The sequence below is a fragment of the Chelmon rostratus genome, chromosome 24 (assembly GCF_017976325.1).
Source record: "Chelmon rostratus isolate fCheRos1 chromosome 24, fCheRos1.pri, whole genome shotgun sequence".
Taxonomy (NCBI): domain Eukaryota; kingdom Metazoa; phylum Chordata; class Actinopteri; order Chaetodontiformes; family Chaetodontidae; genus Chelmon; species Chelmon rostratus.
Window position 1 is genome coordinate 1,450,071 of NC_055681.1, and position 25,681 is coordinate 1,475,751.

Below are 25,681 nucleotides of genomic sequence, written 5' to 3' on the forward strand. Positions count from 1 at the left end.
AGGGGTTATCAGTAGTTAACTGCTAATGTTGTATATCTGTCACACAGTCCAAGACTTAGAAGATCAATCATGCAGTTAATCAATTCGGTCAAACATTTTAAATGGCAGTGAAATGACTCTCTTCTCTGTCACCTCTCACCTGGTCTGACACAGATAGCACAGTAAGCCAGGTGTAATCCTCCTCCCTCCTCCTGTGGTCCAGTAAATGGATTAACAGTGTTCAGTTGACAGCAGCACAGGAAGCAAGACAGAAACAGGAGAAATCAACATCCAGGACGAGGAAAGACGCCGTGGAAGCGGACGCGTGGAAGAACTGCAGGCCGTTGAGGGCTGACGGGTTTTATTTTTGGATCTGTATGGATCCGAGGGGAGCAGAGAGAGATCGACAGTCAAGACTGGATTTGTGGATCTGTTGCTCACATAATCCGTCCATCCATTACTTCTTCATCCATCCAGACACCTACCTCACCTACTGCCGCCTCTCGAACTGTCTACCTGCCGACTGCCAACTGAGCTGCTCATAATTTAGCTAGAACTAATGCAATTTAGCCCATTTTTAACTTGTTTAACTCGCTTTTTTTAGCCTGCTTGCAAACTTAATATGGCTGGATGACACCTGTTTTAATTCTTGTTGAAATTCAGCCTTGTTGTACATTAGCCTGGCTGAAACTGAGCCTGATTATAATCTAGCTGGCTAAAATTTAGCCAAGCTCCAGTATAGCCTAGCTGTAGCTTTGTGGAGCTGTAATGTTAGCTTGGCTGGAACAGAGCCTAAATTAAATGTTAGCCTTGTTATGATTCATCTAGTTTCTGGCCCACTTTTTAGCCAAGCTGTAATTACTTAAATAGACTCTAACTTTTGTTGTTTAAATATGGTTAAATGGTTATAAATGAGCATAACAGTAACTCTGCTTGGTGGTAAGCTAGCCTAGCCTATCTTAGCTTGATTATAGATTTTTGCTGATTTTATTTTGCAGAGCTGTAACTTAGCCAGGATGTAAATTAGCATAGCTGTTTTTCAGCCTGGTTATAAGTCAACCTGGTTGTAACCTAGTTTGGTTAATATTTGGTTTGGTTGTAAGTTAGCCTCGCTCTAATTCAGGATAAATAAAACTATGCCTGGTTATATGATTGTGGTTGTAGTTTAGCCAGGTGGTGTCTTACAAAACCACCAACATAGCCTGGTTGTACGGTAACCAGGCTGTAATTTATCAAAGCTGTAGCTTAGCATAGAGTTTGTTTGCTATTGAAGCAGAATTAGCGTAGCTTTTCGCTCCACAAACCCACATATCCCCGCAATGGATCCAGACATAGAAGAAGCTGAAGAAGACGTGTTTTTAAACACAGAAGACCCCAACCCTCTGACTGCAGATGAGGAAGGGGAGGATGGGGAGGAGGAAGAGGAGGATGAGGAGGAAGATGCTAGGATCTTCAATGCCTGGATGCAGCGGTACAGAGGCGGGGGACAGCAGGAGAAAAGCGAGGAGGTGGAGGGCGGGGGGGAGCAGTCGCAGAGGGGAAGAGGGGAAAACAGAAGGAGCATGGAGCCACCGGTCCAATCGAGGGTCGACCGCCGGGCGTCGCTGCCGTGTCCGGTAAGAGAACGGAAAGCAGCAGCTGCACAAGTCAAAGCTGGCTGCAGAGTATGTGTGAGGCATGAGATACACTGTGCATCAACATGAAGAACTGTATCCATCCATTAAAGGTGGGCTCAGTGATTAAACGTGAGGGGGGGCTGTCGTTTGCTGTCTCAGATATAATGAAGCTTTCAAAACCATCCAGTTTCCAGGTCGTACCTATGACTTGGATCTTATGAACGGTATTTATGAGTCAGAAAGTGGTCGTTGGTCAGACAATCGCACCACAAGGTCCATTTTAGCTGTTCCTCAGTGTTCGATTGTAGCATTCGAAGGACATTTGGATGGGAAGTCCTGACAATCCTCCGCTAAAGTCTCGAGGAAGATCGTGCGATACAATCAAAAGGTCCAGAACTGCTTCCAGTGGAGCACGTGGTGAGATTTTTTGCCCATTGCTGTTTCCAGGTCCAGTGTGAGCTTGGAAAAGGTCATTCACATGGCATTAACGTTTGACTTGCAAGTTGTTTCACCAACAGACAACTCCTGACAGAGACTGGAGGTCTATGGAAGACTGTTCATTCCAGTGGAGGGTGAATGATGGACAGCAATGCATTAGTGATGGACTAGAAAGTAGTGCCTGTTGTGGCCCTTCGCCAGTTTGCTGATAGATGACGAATAGATGTTGGATTCTCTCAAAATTCACTTCAGAAACAGAAACATACTGATGGTGCACAGAGTCGGCGCTACCAAGCTTGAGGCTGTGGTACTGTGGAGGATGGTGGATTCATTCCCTCCATTGGAATAGATGACAATCGGTGAAGGATGTGGCGTTGAGTTGTCTGAAGGTTTCCCAACACAAACTTTATTGACTTCTGAACATCCAGGATGTAGATATAGCAGAGAAACTCACATTTCAATGAAAGCTCCATTCAATAATATGCAAGTCCCTGAAAACACAAACATAGGGGTTTAGTGCTTTATTGTCACATGATCAACTCTGCAGTCGTATGGCCGTCTTGAATGGTCCAATGATGTGACCGCATGCATGTTTTAAAGACGGGGGCCTTTCTCATCACTACCATCCATTCCTCTCGACATGAATGCATATTTGGCGGCACCAGCTAACTCACATGACTTGAATCTGCAGTATTCTTGGACAGTTATTTTCATCTGGAGCAGTCAGATCAGCCCACCCCACTTCATTTAAGCTGATAGCTCCTGATCAGGGACACCCCGAGGCTGAGGAACAGTCAGGCTCCTCTGCTCCAGTTAGCTGTTCACTTCAGCCTCTCAGAGCCTCTCAGGATCCATTTTTAGTTGCATTAGCAACGAGTGTACTGCTCTAAGGAGGGCAGGTCAGTTGGCTCGGAGCAGTTCGGTCCAGTTGGGTGTTAGAGAAAAACTCGGCGGCTCAATGACTTTCAGACTTTTGACGGGATGTTTGGAACAGGGAGTCATTCTGTTCTTTCATATTATTGTGCTTATTGTTTACTGATACTGCTGGATTGGATGCGTTGGACTTAAAAATAGATGTGGTGACCAGTTAAACCAATTAACCCCCCCCCACCCCCTCTCTGTCCAGGCTACTCTCTCGGCCATGCAGCTGTCTCGTCTCCACTCGTCCACTCGGGCTCCGGTGACGGCGAGGTTTCTGCTGCGTCGCTCCTCCTCCCGCCGCCTCCTGCCGTCACCGCAGGAAGCCTCTGCCCTGACCTCCGAGCGAAGGCCCTCCCTCATACCCACAATCCCAGAGGCCATAGCGCCGGAGAGGCGGGCCATGTTCAGGAGACGCAACGTCATGTCGTTGGTGGGTGAAAAGGTTTCATTTCATACATGAGGCAGGTGTTTACATTTGAAAGGAACATTTGGGGGAATAAGCTGATTTGCTTTCTTGCTGAGAGTTCAAAGAGAGAAGATGGTCAAGGTGGCAGCCAGGTCAGTCCCTGGCTCAGTTACCATAGTAACCAAGGTCTAATAGATCATATATCATCATCACACTAAGCTCACTGAAGGCTCCAGCGTGACATGATGAGCGGTCTCCTTCTTCTTTGAGATGCAAAACTGAATTATTCCCACACGACTAATCAGACACAGATAATTTTCTCAAAACATTGTCCAAACTTTTACTCTGGTTTGTTCTAGATTATGTAAATCTATTCTGGAAATTTCTATAGAATTACGACTAACTACTACTTTAATGGCTACTTCATGCTGTTGGTTAGTTTAATCTATGAGAATAATTTTTATTCTCATCATATGTTTTGCTTTAATAATCTTGGTGAAGTAACTGAAGTCATTTTGGATGAATAAGATGATTCTTTGAACAGCAGTTCAAACATAATTATTCAGTTTAAATCAAGATGCAGAGTCAGCAAACTGAGGACATGAACTCTTTCAGGTATTTCTGCATTAAAAATGACTCAAACACTGAAACAGTTGCTGATTAATTGGCAAATTAATTGAGATCAATATTGTATGAGCTGCTAATTAATTTTATAATGCATCATATTTTAAAGGTTCTTCATATGTTTTAATCTGCAAAGTAACTGATGACTTTATCCGTCAGAGAAATGGAATAAAAAGTCCAGTATTTCCCTCTGAAAGAACAAGAGAGTGTCATGTCCTTGACAAACTCAAATACAGTACAAGTACCTCAGATTTGTACTTCAGTGCAGTACTGAATGAAATAACCACGCATCAGAGTGCAGCAGCGGTTAAAAAGCCTCCACAGAGAACAGCGACAGGTCGTGTTCTGAGGATCTTTGTGACTGTAAAGTCTTTGTGTTGCAGAACGATGCAGACAGTGTGTGTCTGATCTGTCACAACGACTTGAATCAAGGAACCGGCGGCACCAGAGAACTGCAGTGCACACACACCTTCCACAAGGAGGTAACACACACACACACACACACACACACACACTCTGAACACAAGCAGTGATACTCGAACAAACACAGAGGATGAAGTGCAACCTGTAACAGGAAGCAGGTGGAAGAGCTATTCAGACTTTTTATTGAAGTAAAAGTAGCAGTATCACACTGTAAAAAGTATAAAAGCAATAGCAAAGAAAAAGTACTGAAAGTACCAAAGGTAAAAGTACTCATTTGGCAGCAGAATGGCCTCGGCAAATACTACATTACCTGATTACTGACTGTAACAGTACTATTAATGTTGTATCTGGTCGAGGTGGAGCCAGTTTTATTCACCTTACTTTGTAAATGTTGCTTTGTGACAGTTTGACCTTGAACCAGATATAATTTTAGAAACTCATCGTGACAGGTTTTTATCTAAAATTGTAATCTGAAAAGCAATCAGTTACTAAATCCATCCTAGAAATGTAGTGAAGTAAAAAGTACATTATTTCCCTCTGAAATATAGTGGAGAAGTGAATGAAATGAAAAAAATTAAAGGTACAGCACACCAGATCTGTACTCATGAATAGTACTTAATGTTTCCAGTTTTGATGGAGAGGATGCAGAAAACAGAAGATGGTAGCAAAACGCTAATGCAGCATCAACAGTGTGGAAATTCAAACAAAAGGAGCACATGGAGCTCCATTAACAAACAAATCTGCTAGCATTAGCTACCATTATGTTTTTAAAAAATTAAATAAATTTGGGGGGGTCTCCATGTAGGTTTTGTAGCTTCAGAATTCATTTCTAGAAGGGAAACGGTAACTGGCCCTCTTTCTGTCTCTCTGCAGTGCATAGAGGAGTGGTTGTGGGGGAAACAGTCCTGTCCTACCTGTCACGTTCAGGTGTCCACACCCGTCAACTGGTGCTCCGCAAGGGTCCAGGTCCCCTAAAACCACCAGGAAGAGAGAGTTACATCATCGAAAGTTACCTAAAACCTAAAGCGCTGGACTGTGACATCATGCAGATCTCCTGAAACCTAAAACAGGAGACTCCGACATCCTTTAAGTCCCTGCGAACATCCAGCAGTTTCCTGTGACATCACCAGTCTCCTACATCTTCCAGCGGTGGACTATGACATCATCAAATCCCCGAAGAGGCCAGCAGCAAGAGGATAGTGAAAACCTTTGAGTAGTGGACTGTGACACCATGATCATCTAAAACCACTGAGAGAGGAAAGAGATGTAAGGGTTCAGTAAAGTGAAACAACACGAACAATAACACAGCCTGACCTACTTTCTCTGTATGTATCTGTGGATCTGAACATAGTAGACTTAACACTAATATTAATAATACTCCATAAAAGGCCAATTGCCAAGTGTTACAACCACAGTAACCTCACTCGTGTGTGTGTGTGAGTGACTGTGTGTTAGCAATATTTTACTAAACTGACTTTGTTTTTGCAATTTTAGCGGTGTTAAGATTTTTTAATAAAGTTTGATAGTACCTGTGCAGGAAAAAGTATTTCAACTGCTGATAAACAGTAAGACGAACAGTCAGCTGTGAACAAGTACGAGTAGTAAAATGCTCACAAGTCACTTCAATAAAGAACTGCCATATTGCATTCCCCTCTTAACTCTTAACTGAGCAGTAAACAGCAGTAAAATAATGCTTTTTATGCCGTTGCAAGACTGACAGGAAGCCGGTCAGTGGTGGAGGAAGTATTCATATCCTTTACTTCGGTAAAAGTGCTACTACCACACTGAAAGTACTCCACTTCAAGTAAAAGTCCTGCATTTAAAACCTTACTTTGGTTAAAGTATAAGTATTACCAGCAATATATGAAGTATGAAAAGCAATAAAAAAGTCACTTTTCTATTATATATGAGTAAGTTTGTGGAGTAATGTGACCAATCCAAAAGGCTTTTTAAACAATCTATTTAGCTGAACAAGGTTTTCTGCCTGTTGTTAATGTGGGGGAAACAGCGCCCCCTTTACTCGACTTGTGGCCGGAGGCGGGACTACAGGCGGAAGTGCTGCACCTGTTGAAGCGTCAACTCCTCTTCGGTGTAGCTTCACCGCGCAGCGACCTGTTGCACCTGAAACTAGAAACATCTGGGAAGCTTCTGGAAAATCAGCGATTGTTTTATCCACAGTCAGACAGAAAAAGGGACTTTATGGATAAATTAAAGAAGGTGCTGAGCGGCGAAGATGAGGGAAACCCGGACGGACCCGGTATACTGGAGGTGACGTGAACGGCAGCTAGCATCTCAGTGTTGTTGTTGTTAGCTTGTTAGCTTCTGTCTGTCTGCTTTTTATTGAGAAAATAAACCAATTATCACTTTTGATGTGATGTTCAGTGATTTAACAAGTATTTACACCCGTTAGTGAAGTAAAATACTACTACCAAAACTATAGAAATAAAAAAGTAAAAGTATGCAACTATAACCAGGAAAAAGTACTGAAAGTATTCAAAGTAAAGGACTCAGTGTCTAAGAAATATTTTACACCTTGTGAAAAATGGTCTTGACTTTATTTTCAACTTTGCCATCCTGTTTCTGACCCAGTGAACCTCTTCACTCAGTGCAGGTGAATGTGTCTCACCTGTCCTGTCCAGTGTTGTAGTGTTACACACACTCTCCATGTGTGCATCCTGGTATCATCCTGGTGTGTTTTTCATTGATGGTAATCATGCTTTTCTTGCACATCCTCCTTCAGTATTTCGTTTAGCCTGAAGGAATCTCTTTGTGTGTTCAGTGTGAGTGTGGATCTGAACAGACCAGGTGGTTTTGGATGATCTAACAACATCAAACCACATGTAAAAACGTTTCCGTGTTCCTCTCCAGAACCTCTGACTTTTCTCTGTTTGTACGAGTTTCAAGAGTTGATCATTAGCTTCATCTATGCCCATAAAATGTCCATATAAGACTTCCTGTTCAGCTCTGTTTGTGGGCGAGTTTCATTCAGAACTGTCATCAATGAGCAAAAAGAAGAATTTCACACCACAGAGCTTCAAGTCCTGCTTTCAGACATCAGCTGATGAAAAAATAAGAAGTTTATCAGAGTCAGAAGTCCTATTAGAAACCTGAAACAGTAAGAAAATATTCACAAAACAGCTGCCAACACCGTGTCTTGGGACAGACGTCCAGATGTTTTACATGAAGTCAGATGATGAGAGCGTCTTTCTAAAGCAAAGTGCTCCCATATGAGACAATAGACAGGAGGCTTTATATCCTTCAGCAGGTGATGTTAAAGTTAATGTGTCGAAACATGAGGAACTTAGCATAAACGTGACGTTGATGACATCTCTGCAGAGAGCCAATCAGGCGTCGACGCTGGCCTGGGGGACGAGGATGAAGGGCTTCGTGATCTGCTTCTTTTTGGGTGTTTTCTGCTCCATCCTGGTGAGTCTGTGTGTCTGTAACACACCACTGTCTGTTCCTATGGTCACAGCCTGTCTGTCTGTTTGTTCCTATGGTAACAACCAGTCTGCCTGTTTCTATGGTACCAGCCTGTCTGTGTCTCTGTATCCAGGGTACCTGTATGCTGTGGCTCCCAGGTTTTGGGCTTGCTGTGTTCGCTGTCCTCTACAGTGCAGGAAATCTCTGCGCCCTGGCCAGGTAACAGCCATGACCCAATCAGAACCAAACAAGGTCTAACCTGGTCTAACGAGATCCAAGACACACAGAAACAGACTCAGCTAGTTCAGATTAGGTGAACTGGCTCCAGCAAGGTCAGCAGGGTCATTATTTTAAATATATATTTACTATTGTTTGGCTTTTAAAAAGGGGAAATATCGCCCTCTAGTGGTGGAAATAAGTGTCACATGCTCCAAGACCTCCTCACAAACAAACCGGTTTGAGGGTTTTGAGTGTCAGAAATCCAAGCACGCAAAGCTGCCCGAGCAGATTTAAACCTCTGACAACATCACATCGTGTAATACTGCTGTAATACTGTTGAAAATCCATTTCAACAGTATTACTGCAGTACTTTTACTCCCAAATCCTACTTCTCGCCTCTCAAACCTCAGTGTCAGCTCATGTGAGGTTGTGTGTTCTCTTGTTATTTCAGCACCATGTTCCTGATTGGTCCGTGTAGGCAGCTTAAGACCATGTGTGCTAAAGAGAGAGCGTTGGCTACTGTCATCATGCTGGTGAGAACACACACACACACACACACAGTATATACTTCAGTGCATGTCAGATAAGAAAGGCCTGCAGTAAGTTAAAAGAAACATCTGTACACCTGAGGGTTTTAATGAAACACTGGCCAAGTGCAGAAAAATGGCAGAAAGTGATCCCTCTCAGTGTATTTCTATTATATCTGATGTGTAATGTGGACACTCCTTCACTCACTGTTTGCTCGAGTCCGAGGTTCAGCTGAAATGAGAATAAACACACGCTCGCTGGACTTCCTGTCTGTCTCTGCAGGTCTGTCTGGCGTTGACGCTGTGTTCTGCTTTCTGGGTGAGAAACAAACACACAAACACAAACTGTGGATGGTCGTTTGTCATGTTTTAATTCCTCTGAATCTGCGTCTGTCTGCAGTGGAAGAACAACGGCCTCGCTCTGCTGTTCTGTGTCCTTCAGTTTCTGGCATTCACCTGGTACGAAGCACACACACACACACACACACACACACACACACACCTGTTTGACCTGTCTGACCTGTCTGATTCGCTGCTGTTGTTCCTCACAGGTACGGCCTTTCATACATCCCCTTTGCCAGGTATAACACACACACACACACAATAAAAACAAAATAATTGATTAATTCTGAAAATCCTAAAATGGTCAAACTGTGTTTTAATCTTTCAGGGACGCCATCATCAAATTATGTTCAATCTGTGTGTAGACGTCTCGTTGCTCTGAGCGACCGCCTGTCTGACCAATCAGGACGCACTGTGTGAGGTGTGTATGCACTCAGCAGCGAGCAGCCACTCTCTGGGAACCTCTTGAACCGATCCAGGCCTTAAACATTTCAACCTCCGAACCTGTGAAAGTTTAAACCGGGTGTCTTTAAACCCACGTCAGAACTGGTGTCCATGGAGACCAGTTCACTCTACATGTAAATTTGTTGTTATTGTCGCTGTAGCCACTTTTAGCTGTTAGCATGATATTCCCTGTCTGTCCCATCTGGAATGTCACCTGTCCCACCTGCCAACACTGATTCCTAATCAAACATTTCTACTTTTTAAATTGTGACATGTACACTTCATGTCCACTGTTTTCAACCAAAATACTGACTTTTAACCTCAGCTGCACTACCGCCACCTGCAGGTGGAAGCAGGAATAACAGCATCAGTGGAGGTCCTATATTTCTTCATATTTATTTAAAAAAAAAATGAATGAGTGGGAAAACACTAAATAGCTTCTCTTCATAATCCAAAAGGCTTTTTCTTCCTCAAAGTGCATCATTCAGGAGATTCACTGAATATTCAGCTGGCAGTCCTGGAACATCAGCCTGAGAGCGAAGAGGACGTCTCACTTACTGTAACTCAACTAATGAGGCTGCAGATTTTACTTTGAGGAAATACTGACGTTGAGTTGAGATTTTCAGCTCCATCATGAGTGTTGGAGCAGCAGCTATCAGGCAGCAGGTGTTTTTCTCTTGAACTGTTACTGAATACAAGATGATCCTGTTTTTAAGCAGAGCAGATCTGTTCTCTGCCTCCAGCTCAGCTCGTTGTGAAACGGATCATTTCAGCTGAAACTCTGAAGCAGACTGTCAGGAAACATTTCACGTGTGTCCGGCTGTAAAACCGACTGTTGGAACTGTTTTAATAAATGTGTTTGTCTGTGTGGACAAAACTTTGTGTCTGAGGAGTTTCTGGTTGAACGAGAGCTTCCTCCTGAACCTGAATTGTGGCCTTGATGCGTCCTCGCAGTATTTCAGTTGATTCGCCTCCACCCTCTGGACCGGAGGAGTCAACTCTGATTTCCATGTTGCCAAAAGAACCGAGAGGGATTCAGATTTGTGCTCTGGGACAGAGATGTCACCTGTGGGACAGGTAAAAGTTGTCTGTGTGTATTTGTGTGTGGTTTTCTGATGTTTACCTGCCTCCTGCGTTTACGTCTTCTCGATGCCTGTTAAGTCTCTAAAGCCTGTAATCTCCACCTGTCGTTGCCTGCTGATTAAAACACACACACAATGAAACACACGGGCTCTGAGTCCAGGTGTCGGATGTCGCCGCGGGCGGAGCTCTCTGTGTGTGTTTCCAGATGTTCTCCGGCTGGATTTGACCTATCCTCCATTACATGCTGATCTGAGCAGCTTAGGCTGTTTGTCTTCTGACGGTCGTATGACATTTAAACCTGCAGGAGGGAGGAACAGGCTCGTTTCTTTCACCCTGACGACTGGGCAGGAATCATTGATCAGCAAAGTCACTTTATTCATTGATTCGTCAGTTAATCGACTTGTGGACGACATCCACCCTCTCATTCAAAAGGCTTCACAGAGGTTTAATGCTGCCACAGTGTTTTCATGCTCAGTTTGACACAGTAAAATAAGAGTTTTTGCTTTTCTCTTGACTTTGGGAACCTTTTTCATGTTTACAATCACAGAGGAGGTAGGGCTGGGCGATAAATCGATTTTATCGATTAATTCGAATTTGTACTTAATCTCGATTTGTTTTCATGAAAATCGATTTTCTTATCAACATCCGCCACCAACGCCTGCCTGCTGGACTCCCGTAGTTCAGAGTGCGCGCGCCCCCGCCCCCCGTGCTTGATACACAAACAACATGGCGGCGAGCGGTGCAGATCTCACCCCGAAGAAAGGAAAGATAACTTCTATGATTTGGAATTGGTTCGGCTTTGTGGCGTCAGACACTGAACAAACAGCACCTCGCTGCAAAGTCTGTTTAAAGGCTGTCGCTACAAAAGGTAGCAGTACGACCACTTTACTGCAGCACCACAAACAGAAGCATGCTGCCGAGTGGGAGAGGTGTTGCTCCATACGAATGGATCAAGACCGCGGCAGCCCAAGCACCGTCACCAAAATAACAAACTACCGTATTGGAAACATTGACAAACTGTATCCCGTATGATAAGAAAGGAGCCCGGTGGAAAGCTGTCACGGATGCAGTCGCGATGTATATTACGAGAGATATGGTGCCCATATACACCGTGGAAAAGCCGCGATTTATTCACCTGCTGAAGGTTTTGGACCCCAGGTACGTGCTACCAGGCCGCAAACATTTTTCTGAAGTTGCCTTGCCTCAGCTGTATAACAGTACACGCCAAAGGATCGCTACAGAGCTGGAAGAAGTTCCTTTCTACTCCGCGACAACCGATCTGCAGTCCAGCAGAGTGATGCAGTTTAACGGTGCACTTCATAAGCTGAGAGTTTTGTTTGCACTTTATTTTATGTTTTATTTTTTCAAGTTGGTTTTAGAGTGCATTGTGTCATTTTGAAACTAGATAAAGCTCACTGAAAAGTTACATTGTCACTGTTTACGATGGTAGGAGGGCTTGCCATCTCTTTATTGTGGCTTGTTTATGTAACTTAAACCCCAGAAGGGAGACTTTAAACAAAATAAAATTGAAACTTGTTTTGAACTATTTCTTTGTCATCTGCAAATTGATTTTAGGTAGGGGGTGAAAAAAAAATCGATTTAAATCGTGAATCGGGATTTTTTGTGAAAAAATCGGAGATTTTTTTTTTAGGCCATATCGCCCAGCCCTAAGAGGAGGTAGATGTGGTTGATAAAGTGACACTGATTTCAGGTATTGGTCGAGACAGAAATACATAATAATAATAATAATAATAATAATAATAATCAGACAGTCCAGCGTTGTTCTTTACTTTTCTTGTCTATTTTGCTGGGGACATGTCATTCTCCAGCCACACGTCAAGTGTTTTGTCTTCTCCAAACAAATGAAGAGCAATGTCCGCAAAATGCTCCATATTTTGCCTCTCAAATCAGCTGCCAATGTGTTTTTGAGCCTGGTACATTAAGGGATTGCCCCTTCAGTCTCTGACTGGTAGGAATTCCTGAGCAGCCGCTCTTCTATCCACAAATAAACCCGCTCCATTTGAGCCATTTACCACTCACTATGGAGGATTTACAACTGAGGTCTCCATAATATATATATTAACTATATATTAAAATAGATAGCGGCTTTAATGAACCTTGCCTGACAAGAATAAACCTCTGACAGGAATCTCTGGTGGCTTTCTGGGGTTACGATATTACATACAGAACGCTGCCTAAATTGTGAGCTAACGTCGGCTAAAGGATGCTAGCGTTAGGTTCCGCCCTCATAACCGAACCTTCTTTCCAGCTCTGTCTGTCGCACGGTTCACTATGAACCATCACAAAGGTAAATACTTCAACGTAGAACTCTACTTTTGTGTCTGAATGTTGTCTTTTGTTCAAGAATATGTACCTTTCCAGGACTGTCAGCAAACAGCTTGGGCGGAAGTGCGCTGCGCCTTCTTCGTGTTGGGTTAAAACGGAGCGGCTTTGACTTGCTGCCCCCTACAGGCTGTATGTGATAGATTAGCAAATAGTATTGGAAATTGTGCGAATAGGTCAAAATAAAAAGAATTTAAAAATTAAAAAAAGGCTATGTACAATGAATCTAAGAAAAAATAGAAAAGGTGTTTTGCTCAGCAATAATATAACTCTGACAAAGAGGATAAAAAATACCTTGTAGTGCAAGAGGAGTGGATTATAGATGTTTACAATCACAGAGGAGGTAGATGTGGTTGATAAAGTGACACTGATTCCAGGTGTTGGTAGATACAGAGGTTGCACATAATAACTGTACAGTAGAGTTGTACAGTCTGACAGCAGTGGGAGGTTCCGCCCTCAAAACCAAACCTTCTTTCCAGCTCTGTCTGTCACACAGTTCACTATGAACCATCACAAAGGGAAATACCTCAACGTACAACTCTACTTTGTGTCTAAATGTTGTCTTTTGTTCCAGAAAATGTACTCAGTCATACTCAGTTACTCCTCAGGAACTGCAGGCTGCTATACTCCTACTACTACTTATCCACTGTGGCGACGGTTCAGGAGCTGAGACGAGGACCTGAATGAAGAAAAGAATCCTGTAGTTTGTGCATATTAGCGTGGACATAGTTAAAAAGATAAAGTCATTTGTACGCTCTGGATTATTGATTGCTCCTTTTTACTCTTTTTAATAAATCTTTTTCTCTTGATTGATTTCTGATTCACCTCTTTGATGTATTTATTTGCTTTGGGCCCACGTTTTTTGATAATTAATTCTCAAAATTACCTGTAATCACAGGCTAATAAAGCTTGAGTGACATTAAATTTCAGTGGTCGAGCGAGGTAGTGTGTGTGTGTGACGGAGAGAGAGAGAGCGGTGGAACGAGCTGTAGTCAGACTGATGTCCTCTGATGTGCTCAGTTGGAGGTTGAGCAGCTTCACATTACAAACCCAAAGAGAGTCAACTCTGATTATTAGCAGTAATCTGAATTAACACTGAGTTTTATTTTGGGATTATTTCATCTTGTCAGCACTGTGTCGTGTGTCACAGGTAAGTCCACCTTTGTTTTTTATTAGCTGTTATTTACCTTTTTTAATTATTGGCTGAAGGAGTTTTAGCTGTTTTTTTAAAAAATGCAGCTGGTAAAATATTAAAAAACGTTTATTATGTGATGATTTTAAAATGGCATTTTTATGTTTTTTTCATGCTGTGTGTCAGTGCAAGAATTTAACATTTTTATTTTTATTGTGTTTATTTATGAGCGTTCCTTTGAATCCATCCACCACAGTGAAATCCTGCGCTCCATCCACCTCAGGAGGTCAGAATTCATTATTTCGTTAGGAGAAGAAGAAATTAACAGTATATTTATTAACACGTGTGTGTATCCACTAAAATAATAAGTACAAGTAGGAGAAATGTGGACATTTTTTTTGTTATTTGTACCAAAGCAGGCTAAGTTAGAAATATTCTGAGAATACAAAAATGAACATGATGCAAAATTAAAGACTCAAAGAGGATTATTTTAAAACAATAAAAAGCTGTAAAGTGTAAAGATGCTTTAACTCGACATACGTCCTGATTGTTCTTCCCCATTATTGTTTTCCACTGTTTTATAATCAGTATATAATTAAATATAACAATTATGCTGCTTCAAAAACTCTTCAGATTAAAAAAGTAAAACTGAAAAAATGAATTAAATGACATGTTTTAGAATAAATTATGTGACTGCATTAAAGTGGCTGGAGTTAATACGTTCTCACGATGAAAGATGAATGTAAGGATTATTATTATCTTGTGTCGTTCCTTTTTGTTTTTGAATTAACTCTGAATCAGTTAATGTAATGCTTGAAGCCTTGAAAAGTTTATATTAATCCACCAGATCTGAAGATAAAATAGAGAAAACACAAAATAAAAAGTATTTATGAAGGATTCTATAAACCAGCACTGATTATAAAAATGATTAGAAATGAATTATAAGGAGGGTAATAAAGGAGTAAATGTGTCCTGTACACTCAGTCATGAAATGAATGAATTCTTTCACTGTCTTTGATAAATCCACCAGCGGCATAAAACTGGAAATATGTGAAGCTCAGAGAGCAGAACGAGCGATGGAGGAAGTTTTTCCTCAGACTGATCCAGCTTCTTCTGCTGCAGATGTTGAGTTGGACTGATAAGATAAGATAAGATAAGATGAGATAAGATAAGATAAGATAAGATAAGATAAGATAAGTTAAGATAAGATACACTTTTATTGTCCCCATGAGGAAATTTTTCCTGGACTCTGTCCAGCTGCTGTTTACAGGTGTAAACAGAAAAGAGAGAACCAAACAAAGTACAGCAGTGACATACTTCACAGAAGTAAATATATATATATGTATATGTATATAAACAAAAGTATATTAAAATATATAAATACACACACGTGTATATACATATATACACACCTATATACAAGAGAGATATAAACAGATCATGTTGCACAGACAGGAAATTATTGCTCCATGTATCTAATTGCACTAAGAGGTGCTGTTGGTTGTTAAGCAGTCTGATGGATGTCGGCAGGAATGAGTTCTTGTAGCGGTTCAGCCTGGTTCTGGGGACCCTGAGTCTCCTGCCGGAGGGTAGGAGCTGGAACTCGTGGTGTAAAATGTGAGTCGGGTCAGACACAATTTTCTGTGCCAGTCTGGTGACGGTCTGTTCATGAAGCAGCTGGAGGGGAGGATGGTACGGAAGTTTTGGCCAATGTGTGACGTGCTGTTCCAAATTTACAGTGACATTTTAATTCAGAGCAAATGAAAAGCAAAACACCTGGTCAGGTGTGTCCACTGTCCCTGCTGTGCAGACATGTGAGCCTGTTTATGACAAAAAATGTGCCGGCTGTGGAAAAGTTGTTCAGATTTGGTTGAAAATTTCAGGCAACAGTGAAGAGTTGATGAAGACTTCAGCTCTGAGTGGCAGATTTGGATGACCAGGGGCGTAGCATCAAATTCTGGATCCTGTGGTCAGGCAGTTCTCTTTGGGCCCCTCCCCAAATCCACGTCTTTTCATTTTTGCATGTTTGAGTCCCGTTTGTCTGACGCTCCTGAACACAGCAGGTGTGTCCTCAGTGTCCACATGTTGGAGTTTCTGTCTTCAGAGTGAATGTGTCTTTGTGTGTGTGTCCAGATGAAGGTGGAGGGGCTACAGGAGGATGGGGAGTCTGGTTCTGTGTCTTCAGCAGACCGGACCGCCGCCGGCAGGACGGCGGCGTGCGGCTCCGGCTCGGCCGAGCGCTGCATGTCCCGGCTGCTGAGCGCGGTGGAGAGCGAGCTCCAGGCCGGCCGGGAGAAGGGCGACCCGACGGAGAGAGAGCTGAGGGTCACGCTGGAGGACGGCGAGCTGTGGAGGAAGTTCCAGCACATCACCAACGAGATGATCGTCACCAAGAACGGACGGTAAGCAGGACCGGCGCTCGCCGATTCACACGACAGACAACTGCGTCAAATCATCCGACTGTCGGCCAGAAGAACCAGAAGAGCCATGGCTGGTCTGCGGCTCAGGTGTGAGGTCAGGATGAGGCCACGAGAAGGAACAGGTAGTTTCAGGAAGTACACACACTGCTTCCCAGTGGAGAGGAAGAGATCGGTACAGTCCAGTACGATCAATACAGCTCTCACATGTGTCTCTCATTCCTCACTTGTCTCACTTCTCACCTGTCTGTCTGACTCCTCACCTGTCTTGTTGTTTGTTAACAGAAAAGAGGACCAGTAAGAAGATATTTAGTTACTTTCATATTGTTCAGGTGTTTCCTTTTCGGTCGACGTCGAGCTGCTGGTCTGAAGCAGACTCAGTTCTCTTTGATTGAGCTCTTCATCGTGAAGTCTGATGATGATGAAGGTGAATCTTCCCAGACCACGTAGATCCGGTTGCAGATTTATGCAGAATTTAGAAGTGAAGGTTTGGGTCCTGCTGGGTCCTCAGGGGCTGAAACGAGTCATGCTTTAATTGACATGATTTGAGTTTTATCCACATGTGTTTTCGGTCACGTTGAGGAGTTGTTTTTATATTATTTCCTGTCAGAAAGCGACTGTGGTGCCTCTGCGGTGCCTCTGCGGTGCCTCGGCCGTCTGTGTTTGAAGCTGGCTGCAGATCAGTGATCCTGCTAACCGGGTTATTCATTAGTCTCGATGGCAGCCGTGAACGTCGCCTGTTTGTGCATCTCTGTGTGTTTTTTTTGCGTTGAGCGGTCGCGCCCCGCGGTGGGAAAACACTCCATTCACACCTGCAGAACGCCACTTCAGCTGCTGTTAGTGGTGGAGAGCCGTCTGTTTGTGTGAATGCTGCTTCAGACGTGCACAAACTTAGACTTTTTAACAGAAGGCGAGAGATGCGCGAGGTGCAACACATTCATCGTGTTTCTTTGCAGAACATCTGAAGAACTATTAAAACATGAAGCGTTAAAAAGATTAAACGACTCAGCAACCGATTAAATTTAACTTCACCAATTTGTCAGAAAATGATTTGTTTAAGTCATTTTTCAGGCAAAATGTTTTTATTTGCTGCTTTCATTTGTCTGAAATGAAAATTAATAATTTAAGAGGAGAAGTTTGAACTGTTGGTCGAGCATTTTGCAAAATTTTCACTAACCGATCGATTAATGAAGGAAATAATCAGCTGATTGATCCAGAATGAAAAGAATCAATAGTTAAAATGAAGCTCAACCAGCTCCAACAGTAAAATCCTGCTTTGACATGAACGACTAAGTCACAGTAATCTGATGAGATCAGGAGAACAGTAGAACAGTAGAACCGTCACAGGGACGTTTTACTATAGTATACACTGAGTAAATACACTCAGTACTTTTACTTTAATACCTGAAGTACATTTTACTCATTATACTTATCAAATCAAATCAAAATTTATTTATATAGCACTTCACAGCACTCAAGGTGACCAAAGTGCTTTCCAGTTGAAAACAAACAGTAAAATTAGAAATGAAAACAGATTAAAAGAAGCAACAATAGAACACATATCAGGGAAATAAAAAACAGATAAAATCGAATAAAATAAAATATGATAAAATAAATTAAAATGTCACCACATTACTGTGTATTAAAAGCCACTCTGTTTGTTCCAGAGTCGGGCCCAGCGACGGAAAAGGCTCGATCCCCCCACTGTTTATACCTGGCCTTTGGGACTTCCAGTAATAACTGATTTGTGGACCTTCGCGCCCTGTTTGGGTTTCGGACGGAGAGAAGCTCTGTCAAATAAATAGGAGCTGGGCCGTTGATGGCTTTAAAAACAAAAAGTAAAATTTTAATTTGTATCCTAGAAGAAACTGGAAGCCAGTGGAGGGAAAAGAGGACCGGGGTGATGTGCTGACGCCTTGAAGTGTTCGTCAGGAAACGAGCTGCTGCATTTTGCCCCAGCTGGAGGCGGCTCGGGGCAGACTGGGAAACACCAACATAGAGAGCATTACAGTGGCCTATTCGTGAGCTGATAAAAGCGAGAATAGTCCTTTCAAGGTCGTGCGATTTAAAAAAGGCTTTACTTTAGATAAAATACATAGTTGATAAAAACTTGCTCTGATCACGTGATCAATCTGTTTGTCAAATGAGAAACTGCTGTCAAAAATAACCCCAAGATTCTTTACAAATGGTTTTAGCTTCAAAGAGTCCGAATCTGCAAGAACATTGTCACCAAATAGAATGAACTCGGTCTTGTCCTCGTTCAGATGAAGGAAATTGCTCCCCAGCCATGACTTGATTTCACTGATGCAGTCTGTGAGGGACTGAAGAGCAACACTTTTGGTTGGGAACACTGGTAAATACAGCTGGAGGTCATCAGCGTAGCAGTGAAATGCTAAATTATGTCTCGCTATAATTGACCCCAGCGGCAACATATAAAGTGAAAAAAGCGAAGGTCCCAAAATAGAGCCCTGGGGAACTCCACAAAACAAAGAGGCAACAGAGGAGGACAGGTCACCAATCATTACAGAAAAAGTCCTGTTGTTTAGGTAAGACTCAAACCACTTGAGTGCAGTACCATGGATACCAACATAATTATTTAAGCGGGACAAGAGAATGGAATGGTCCACTGTATCAAATGCTGGCGTTAAGTTAAGCAGCACAAGGACGACAGGCCGGTTGGCATCAACAGACACAGCTATGTCATTGTGTACTCAAAGCAAGACTCTGTGCTATGCCGTGATCTGTTATGTCTGAACATGTTGGATTTTCAGCCACATCCCACTGAAATGATCAGTGTTTATATTTTGCAGGGTTAAATAAAGTTGTATTGAATTGAAAGGATGCTGAAGAATAATTGTGTGTGTCTGTGCAGCCGAATGTTCCCGGTCCTGAAGGTCAGCGTGTCCGGTCTGGACCCCAGCTCCATGTACTCCTTCCTGCTGGACTTCGTGCCGGCCGACGGCTGCCGCTGGAAGTTCGTGAATGGGGAGTGGGTGGCGGCCGGCCGGGCGGAGGGCCGCGCCGAGGGGCGGGGCCACGGCGGCATCTACATCCACCCCGACTCGCCGAACTTCGGCGCTCACTGGATGAAGGCGGCCGTGACCTTCAACAAGGTCAAACTCACCAACAAGGTGAACGGAGGAGGACAGGTGTGTCCCGGCTTCACCTTTTAACTCCTGAAGAAAAGTTTAAATGAGACTGAAGGCTGAATCAGCCTCTTTCCTCTCTTCTATTTGTTCATTGTTTTCTCTCTTTCGTTCTTTTTGCTCTTTATTTCATCGTTTGTTCGCTTGTTCCTTCATTTGTTCATTGTGTCCTTTTTCTTTCTTTCATTCATTTCTTTCTTCTTCTCTTCCTCTTCTCTTCTTCTTTTCTTCTTTCCCTACTCTTTCTTCCCCTCGCGCTCGTCTTCTTCTTCTTCTGTCTATTATCGGGCTCTCCATGTCAAGAGCACGTCTTCCTCTTTTCGTCTCTCTCTCTCTCCTCCCTATATTGTATTGGAGTGGGCGAGAGACTACTGCCTCTAATTAGCCACTTCAGTCCCTCTCCTCGCTCACTTCACCTGCTCGCCCCCTCGTAACCACGGGAACGGGATAAACAGCTCTTAATTGGCCGGCAGCAGTTTAATGCACTTCCTGTCGAGAGCCGTTCACCACTCAGAGAGGCCTTCACACACACACACACACACACACACACACACACACGTCCAGCACTACAAAATTGGCAATAATGTTGTTTATATTTACCCCATTATCCCTGTCCAAACACACACACACACACACACACACACACACACACACACACACAGTGGGCAGTAATGCAGAGTTGGAACAGAGAGCTCGGCCATAATGAAATAATTGCTCAGCTTATTTGTACATTATGGTAATTATGTTTTTTACTGTGAAATTAATTTACCCATCATGCTTCAGATGGACGAGAGAGAGAGAGAGAGGTAAACTATATTCAAACACACACACACACTCCAGCTAATGTGGGCACTGCCAGCGTAAACACACACACACACACACGGCGTCGGGGTCAGATGTGAAGCCAGCCTCTCAATCTGAATAGACAACAGTTTGTTTTTGTGTGTCCCCCTGGAGAGCTCCGATTGGTTAATTGGGCCTCGTTAGTGAGGGGGAAGAGGAGGAGGAGGAGGTGGAGGTGGAGGAGTTGATGGAGAGGTGGACGACAGATGGATAAAAGAGTGTTTGGGCCAAAAGACAAAGATGGCTCCACTCCATAAACTCTCCTGCAGGCTGACGGACGGACAGAAGCCACACCTGGCTTTCATTTTTCTTTGTCGTTCGTTCAGAAGTCGCTTTTTAAACTTTCGGTTGAAGCTCTGAATGTGTTCAGACACGAGTCCAGTTTCTTCTTCTACACCTCAGAGGGAGGTGTTGTTCCTGCGCAGATTCAGATCATCAATACAAAACACATCAAGTCATCGATCGGGATGTTTTACCACCACGAGCGATAAGACCTACTGAGCTGCATAGAGAGGCACGCTGAACGAGGATTTCACAGCAGGTGTTCCTGACCTGGGCCTGCAGACCAGAACCTGACCAGCAGCTGCTGTCAGGAACCAGAAAAACCTGCTTTTGTTTCAATTTGGTCGGTTTGATCAATACATTCAGAGATGGAGACAGGATGGACTGAAAGGCATGAAAGCATCGTCATGATTTAAGTATCGCTGCTTCAAACAGCTGTGGACACGTATAAACGGGTGTGAACAGGTGTAAAACAGGTGTGAACAGCTGTAAACAGGTGTGAACAGGTGTAAAACAGGTGTAAAACAGGTGTGAACAGGTGTAAAACTGGTGTGAGCAGGTGTAAAACAGGTGTGAGCAGGTGTAAAACAAGTGTGAACAGGTGTAAAACTGGTGTGAGCAGGTGTAAACAGGTGTGAACAGGTGTAAAACAGGTGTGAACAGCTGTAAACAGGTGTGAACAGGTGTAAAACAGATGTGAACAGGTGTAAAACAAGTGTGAACAGGTGTAAAACTGGTGTGAGCAGGTGTAAACAGGTGTGAGCAGGTGTGTGAACATGTTTCTCTGTGTCTCAGATCATGTTGAACTCGCTCCATAAGTACGAGCCTCAGCTCCACATCGTGTGTGTCGGCTCTCGTCACCGTTTGGTTTCCAACGTTTCCTTCAAAGAGACTCAGTTCATCGCCGTCACGGCCTACCAGAACGAGGAGGTACGCACACACACACACACACAGACACGCACGCACACACACACGCACGCACATATGCACACGCACGCATGCGCACACACACACACGCACGCACACACACGCACGCACATATGCACACACACACACACTGACATGCACACACAGAAACACTCACACACTCATGCACACACACACATGCACACACACACACACAGGCACGCACACATACACTCATACACACACATGCACACGCACGCACACACCCACACAGACATGCACACAGAAACACTCACCCACGCATGCACACACACGCACACACGCACACAAACACACACATGTACGCACGCACGCACGCACACACACACGCACGCACGCACACACACACGCACACACACACAGACACACACTCACATGCACACTTACACACACACTTACACACACACACACACACTCACAGACCTGAAACAGCCATGTTTGTTTGTTCTTGTCGTCTGTAACTTTATTTGAATTTAAATGTTTTAGTCGACAGTGACAGAAGAAGCTTCGTGTGTGTTCAGGCTGAAAGAGTTCATCATGTGTTCTCTGACGAGGAAAACAGGAAACGGACAGAGAGGAAGAATGTTTGGGATGTTTTCTGGTGTGTTTCTCTGTGCAGATCACGGCTCTGAAGATCAAATACAACCCGTTTGCTAAAGCCTTCCTGGACGCCAAAGAGAGGTTTGATCTCCCGTGACGATCCATCGATCATCTGGTTACTTCACAGATTTAGATTTCACATAAAGCATCATGTGATCGGCTGCTAGAAATGCAGGACTTCCTGTTGTGGTGGAGTATTTTGATCTTGTTGTTTTAGTACTTTTACTCCAGTGAAGGATCTGAGTACTTCTTCCACTGCTGTGATTGTGTTCGTGGTGGGGTGAATGAGCGTGGTGTGTGAAGCAGCCAGGTGTGTGAAGCAGCCAGGTGTCGGTCAGCAGACACTTAGCGTTTAGCATGTCTCACCAGGATACCAGAGGAAGTTAGCATTAGCATGTGATTAGAGAGTTATTATCAGCTGCTCAACGCTGCACCGTCTCGCTCGTTTGGAGCGATGGTGTCAAGTGAGAGAGCTACAGAAACCACACACACTCTCTCACACACACACACCCAGGCTGTGCCCTGACGGTGTTTGATTTATCCTCCTCAGGAACCCGGGCGGACGGGGCTTACAGGAGTCACTGGAGAGTCGCGCTGGGATTCAACCCTGTGAGTTAATTAATTTATTTCCACATTTCATTTTGTTCCTCGCACACAAAACAAATCTGCATTTATGCAAATATTCTTCTGTGTGTACATTACAATATTTATATTGTGTCTTGAATATTAAAATTTTTTACATTTGAATGTTTTACTGTTGTTCAGTTTTTCTTATTAATTAGAATTATGTGTATTTATGTCATGAATACGTGAATGTAAAAGTAGTTTATATGTATTTGATTTATATACAATGGAAGGAAGTGTATGAATAGCGTGTAATTAACCATAAAAATCTAATTAACATATTTCAGAAGAACAAAATGTAAGTTGTGCGTTATCAATAAGATTAATGTGAGATCCATCCATATGAACTATTGGTGTGTGTGTGTGTGTGTGTGTGTGTGTGTGTGTGTGTGTCTCAGGTTGGTCATTGTGCTCAGCCGGAGGAGGCGGGGCTTATCCTTACGGCAGCAGCCTCCCACTGACGTCACATCATCACCACGGTTACAAACACCATGGTTACCCGGGGCGACACACACCATACCCCTCTGCCTACCTGCCGCACCGCTCACACCCCTCAGGTAACTGTGTGTGTGTGTGTGTGTGTGTGTGTGTACAGCATACAAACATTTGGACAAACGTTTCTATAGAAACATTTATGCAGAATATACATGTACAAATATTAAAATACATTAATATACACACACTTTTTACTGTTATAAACCCACATTCATATCCACTGACACACATTTACAGCAAACAGGAAATATAAAGATCAGTGTACATTTATTTACAGTACTCTGAGTATACATACAGTATATATATTATACATATATACACACACACTGACTCTCATTTATGTACATGTATACTTCTACTCACAGTCTATAGAAACACGTGCTCTGTTCAGTCTGTCTGTCTGAAGGTGTTCAGGTGTTATCTGACGGGTGGAGCAGCTCCTCCCCTCGTCCGGCCTCCTCCTCCTCCTCCTCTTTGTCCTCCTCCACCTCTCTCCCCCTCACCAGCAACGCCTCTTCCTCACAGCCTCCTCCTCCTCCTCCTCACACCTCCAGGTGAGCCTGTTGTACATTTGGCAGTAGCACCAGGTACAGTTGATGTCTGCTGTGCGTGAAGGTGAGTCTGTGTGTTTGTGTTCAGTCAGTATCCCTGCCTGTGGACGGTTGGATGCGGTGAGCTAAGCCCCTCCCACTCACCGTGCCCCGCTCTCCACGGACCAATCAGCGGCGAGAGCCTGATGCAGCCTCCCAGCCACGGCCGACTGGGCGGTGCTGGGTGGCCACCTGGCCCCACCCACTCTTTCTGAGCAGTGATTGGCTGAATTTCTCTACATGCTGACCACTGACAGCTGCAGCTCCTGGCTGCTCGTCTGTACCACCAACTATCTGTGCACACCAGTAGCCTCAGCTGGTGGCTACTGGTGAATGTTTGTACATACTGGTATCTGCTGGTGGCTCCCAGTAGGTACTGGAGGTTATTGTTATGTACTGGTACTTTGACTATTTGTGGCTGCCATTATCTACTGATGGTTACATCTTTCTACTGGGGGCTACACATACTGGTAGCCACTGGTTTCTACATGCACATACTAGTACTGGTGGTTACCAGTATCTACTGGTGGCTCGGAGTAGACACTGGTGGTTTAATACTGGTATCTACAGATGGCTCCTGACAGCAGTCCCAGTGGTTGCTTTTCCCAGCTGCCATCTGTTGGTGCTGCGTTAAGCTGTACTATTAAATATGTGTAATTATATATATCATAATTTTATTTCACCAGTTAATTATTACAGATAATTAGCGTCAAAGTTAGAAAATTAGAAAGACCACAGTTCTGAGAGCTTTGCTTTGTGAAGACGCCCCACATGTTGACATTGTTGGTGTTATGGCGCCCCCTAGTGTCATCCTGTTCTGAGGGTGGTCTGTCTCTATTCCAGCAGGTGTGTGTCTGTGCAGCCATCAGCTGTGGTCTGCAGCACAGAAAGTGATATTTGATTGATATTTGATTGACAGGGATAGTTTCCATCACACTGACGATGTAAAAAAAAAAAAATTCATGTCCAGTTTCGTCTTTTATTTCAGCTGCTGCGTGTCGATTGTTTGCTGTTGTTTCTCTGCTTATGATTGTTGCTGAAAAGCAGAAAAAAGATGTTTAACAAAACGAAACAAAGAAATTGTTCAGTTTCATGTCTTTGGCTCTGCTGCCTGTGGAGGTCCTGAATTATTGTTCTGCTCTTTGTTGCTTTTGCATGAATTTCACTTCATGGCTGAGACAGAAAGAGAGACGGCTTACTGTCACTCTGCTCTCTGTCAATAAAGGTTTGAGGGAAGTTTGCTTGTGATATTTTATTTTTCCCAGCAAGAAGAGGCCTTCACTCAGATGCACATACAGAGAGACAGCCGCAACAACCAGGAACATCTTTTAGATGCACTTTAAATAAAATAAATCCCTCCAGCAAGTATTTTTATAGAGCAGAAAATTTCCCCAAAAGAAAAGTAATGGATGACAACACAAGAAATGAAAAAAAACAAACAAACATTTAGTCTTATTGTGTCAAAGCTAATCAATAATAAGTTAAAAAAAATGTCCTTGTAAATCAAGATGATAAAATATTCATCTTTTAATGTGAAACAAATGAAATGTTGTATGTAAATTATGTATTGTGAATTTCTGTATGAACTGTATGTTTATTCTTGTCCACAGGTCTCTCTCAGTGAAACTACCTGTTTGATTAAATAAAGAGAATAATAATGATGAGGAAACTCTAAATTTCATGTTTTATTTTAACATAAAAAAAATCACAATTTTTTGTGTGGTTTCATTTTTGTCATTCCTAACATTTTAACTGCTATATCTTAGCTTTATTCTAATTTAATATTTTCAACAATACACTTTAAAAAGTCATACTTGTA

At 43.2% G+C, this 25,681-nt stretch overlaps 3 protein-coding genes across 5 annotated transcripts; all 3 read left to right on the plus strand.

Moving 5' to 3' along the window:
* The first annotated feature begins 1,298 nt into the window (after window positions 1-1,298).
* Window positions 1,299-5,382, plus strand: si:ch211-207l14.1 (E3 ubiquitin-protein ligase CIP8). The gene is made up of 4 exons (XM_041966691.1): window positions 1,299-1,595; window positions 3,160-3,384; window positions 4,368-4,466; window positions 5,281-5,382. The coding sequence occupies exons 1-4, from the start codon at window positions 1,299-1,301 to the stop codon at window positions 5,380-5,382; spliced, it is 723 nt and encodes a 240-aa protein (XP_041822625.1).
* A 1,011-nt stretch (window positions 5,383-6,393) lies between these two features.
* Window positions 6,394-10,233, plus strand: LOC121627282 (vesicle transport protein SFT2B-like). Of its 3 annotated transcripts, none has more exons than XM_041966115.1 (9): window positions 6,394-6,675; window positions 7,019-7,114; window positions 7,744-7,833; window positions 7,964-8,049; window positions 8,501-8,582; window positions 8,860-8,895; window positions 8,977-9,035; window positions 9,128-9,157; window positions 9,247-10,233. In XM_041966115.1, the coding sequence occupies exons 2-9, from the start codon at window positions 7,112-7,114 to the stop codon at window positions 9,281-9,283; spliced, it is 423 nt and encodes a 140-aa protein (XP_041822049.1). In that variant the 5' UTR covers window positions 6,394-6,675; window positions 7,019-7,111; the 3' UTR covers window positions 9,284-10,233. The 3 variants fall into 3 exon arrangements, with proteins under 3 accessions (XP_041822049.1, XP_041822047.1, XP_041822048.1); XM_041966114.1 differs by having other exon boundaries at window positions 6,645-6,675; window positions 6,997-7,114; XM_041966113.1 differs by lacking the exon at window positions 7,019-7,114 and having other exon boundaries at window positions 6,396-6,675.
* A 5,820-nt stretch (window positions 10,234-16,053) lies between these two features.
* Window positions 16,054-25,447, plus strand: tbx19 (T-box transcription factor 19). The gene is made up of 8 exons (XM_041966415.1): window positions 16,054-16,322; window positions 19,210-19,486; window positions 21,404-21,538; window positions 22,173-22,234; window positions 22,704-22,762; window positions 23,176-23,334; window positions 23,664-23,826; window positions 23,912-25,447. The coding sequence occupies exons 1-8, from the start codon at window positions 16,054-16,056 to the stop codon at window positions 24,075-24,077; spliced, it is 1,290 nt and encodes a 429-aa protein (XP_041822349.1). The 3' UTR covers window positions 24,078-25,447.
* The last annotated feature ends 234 nt before the right edge of the window (window positions 25,448-25,681 follow it).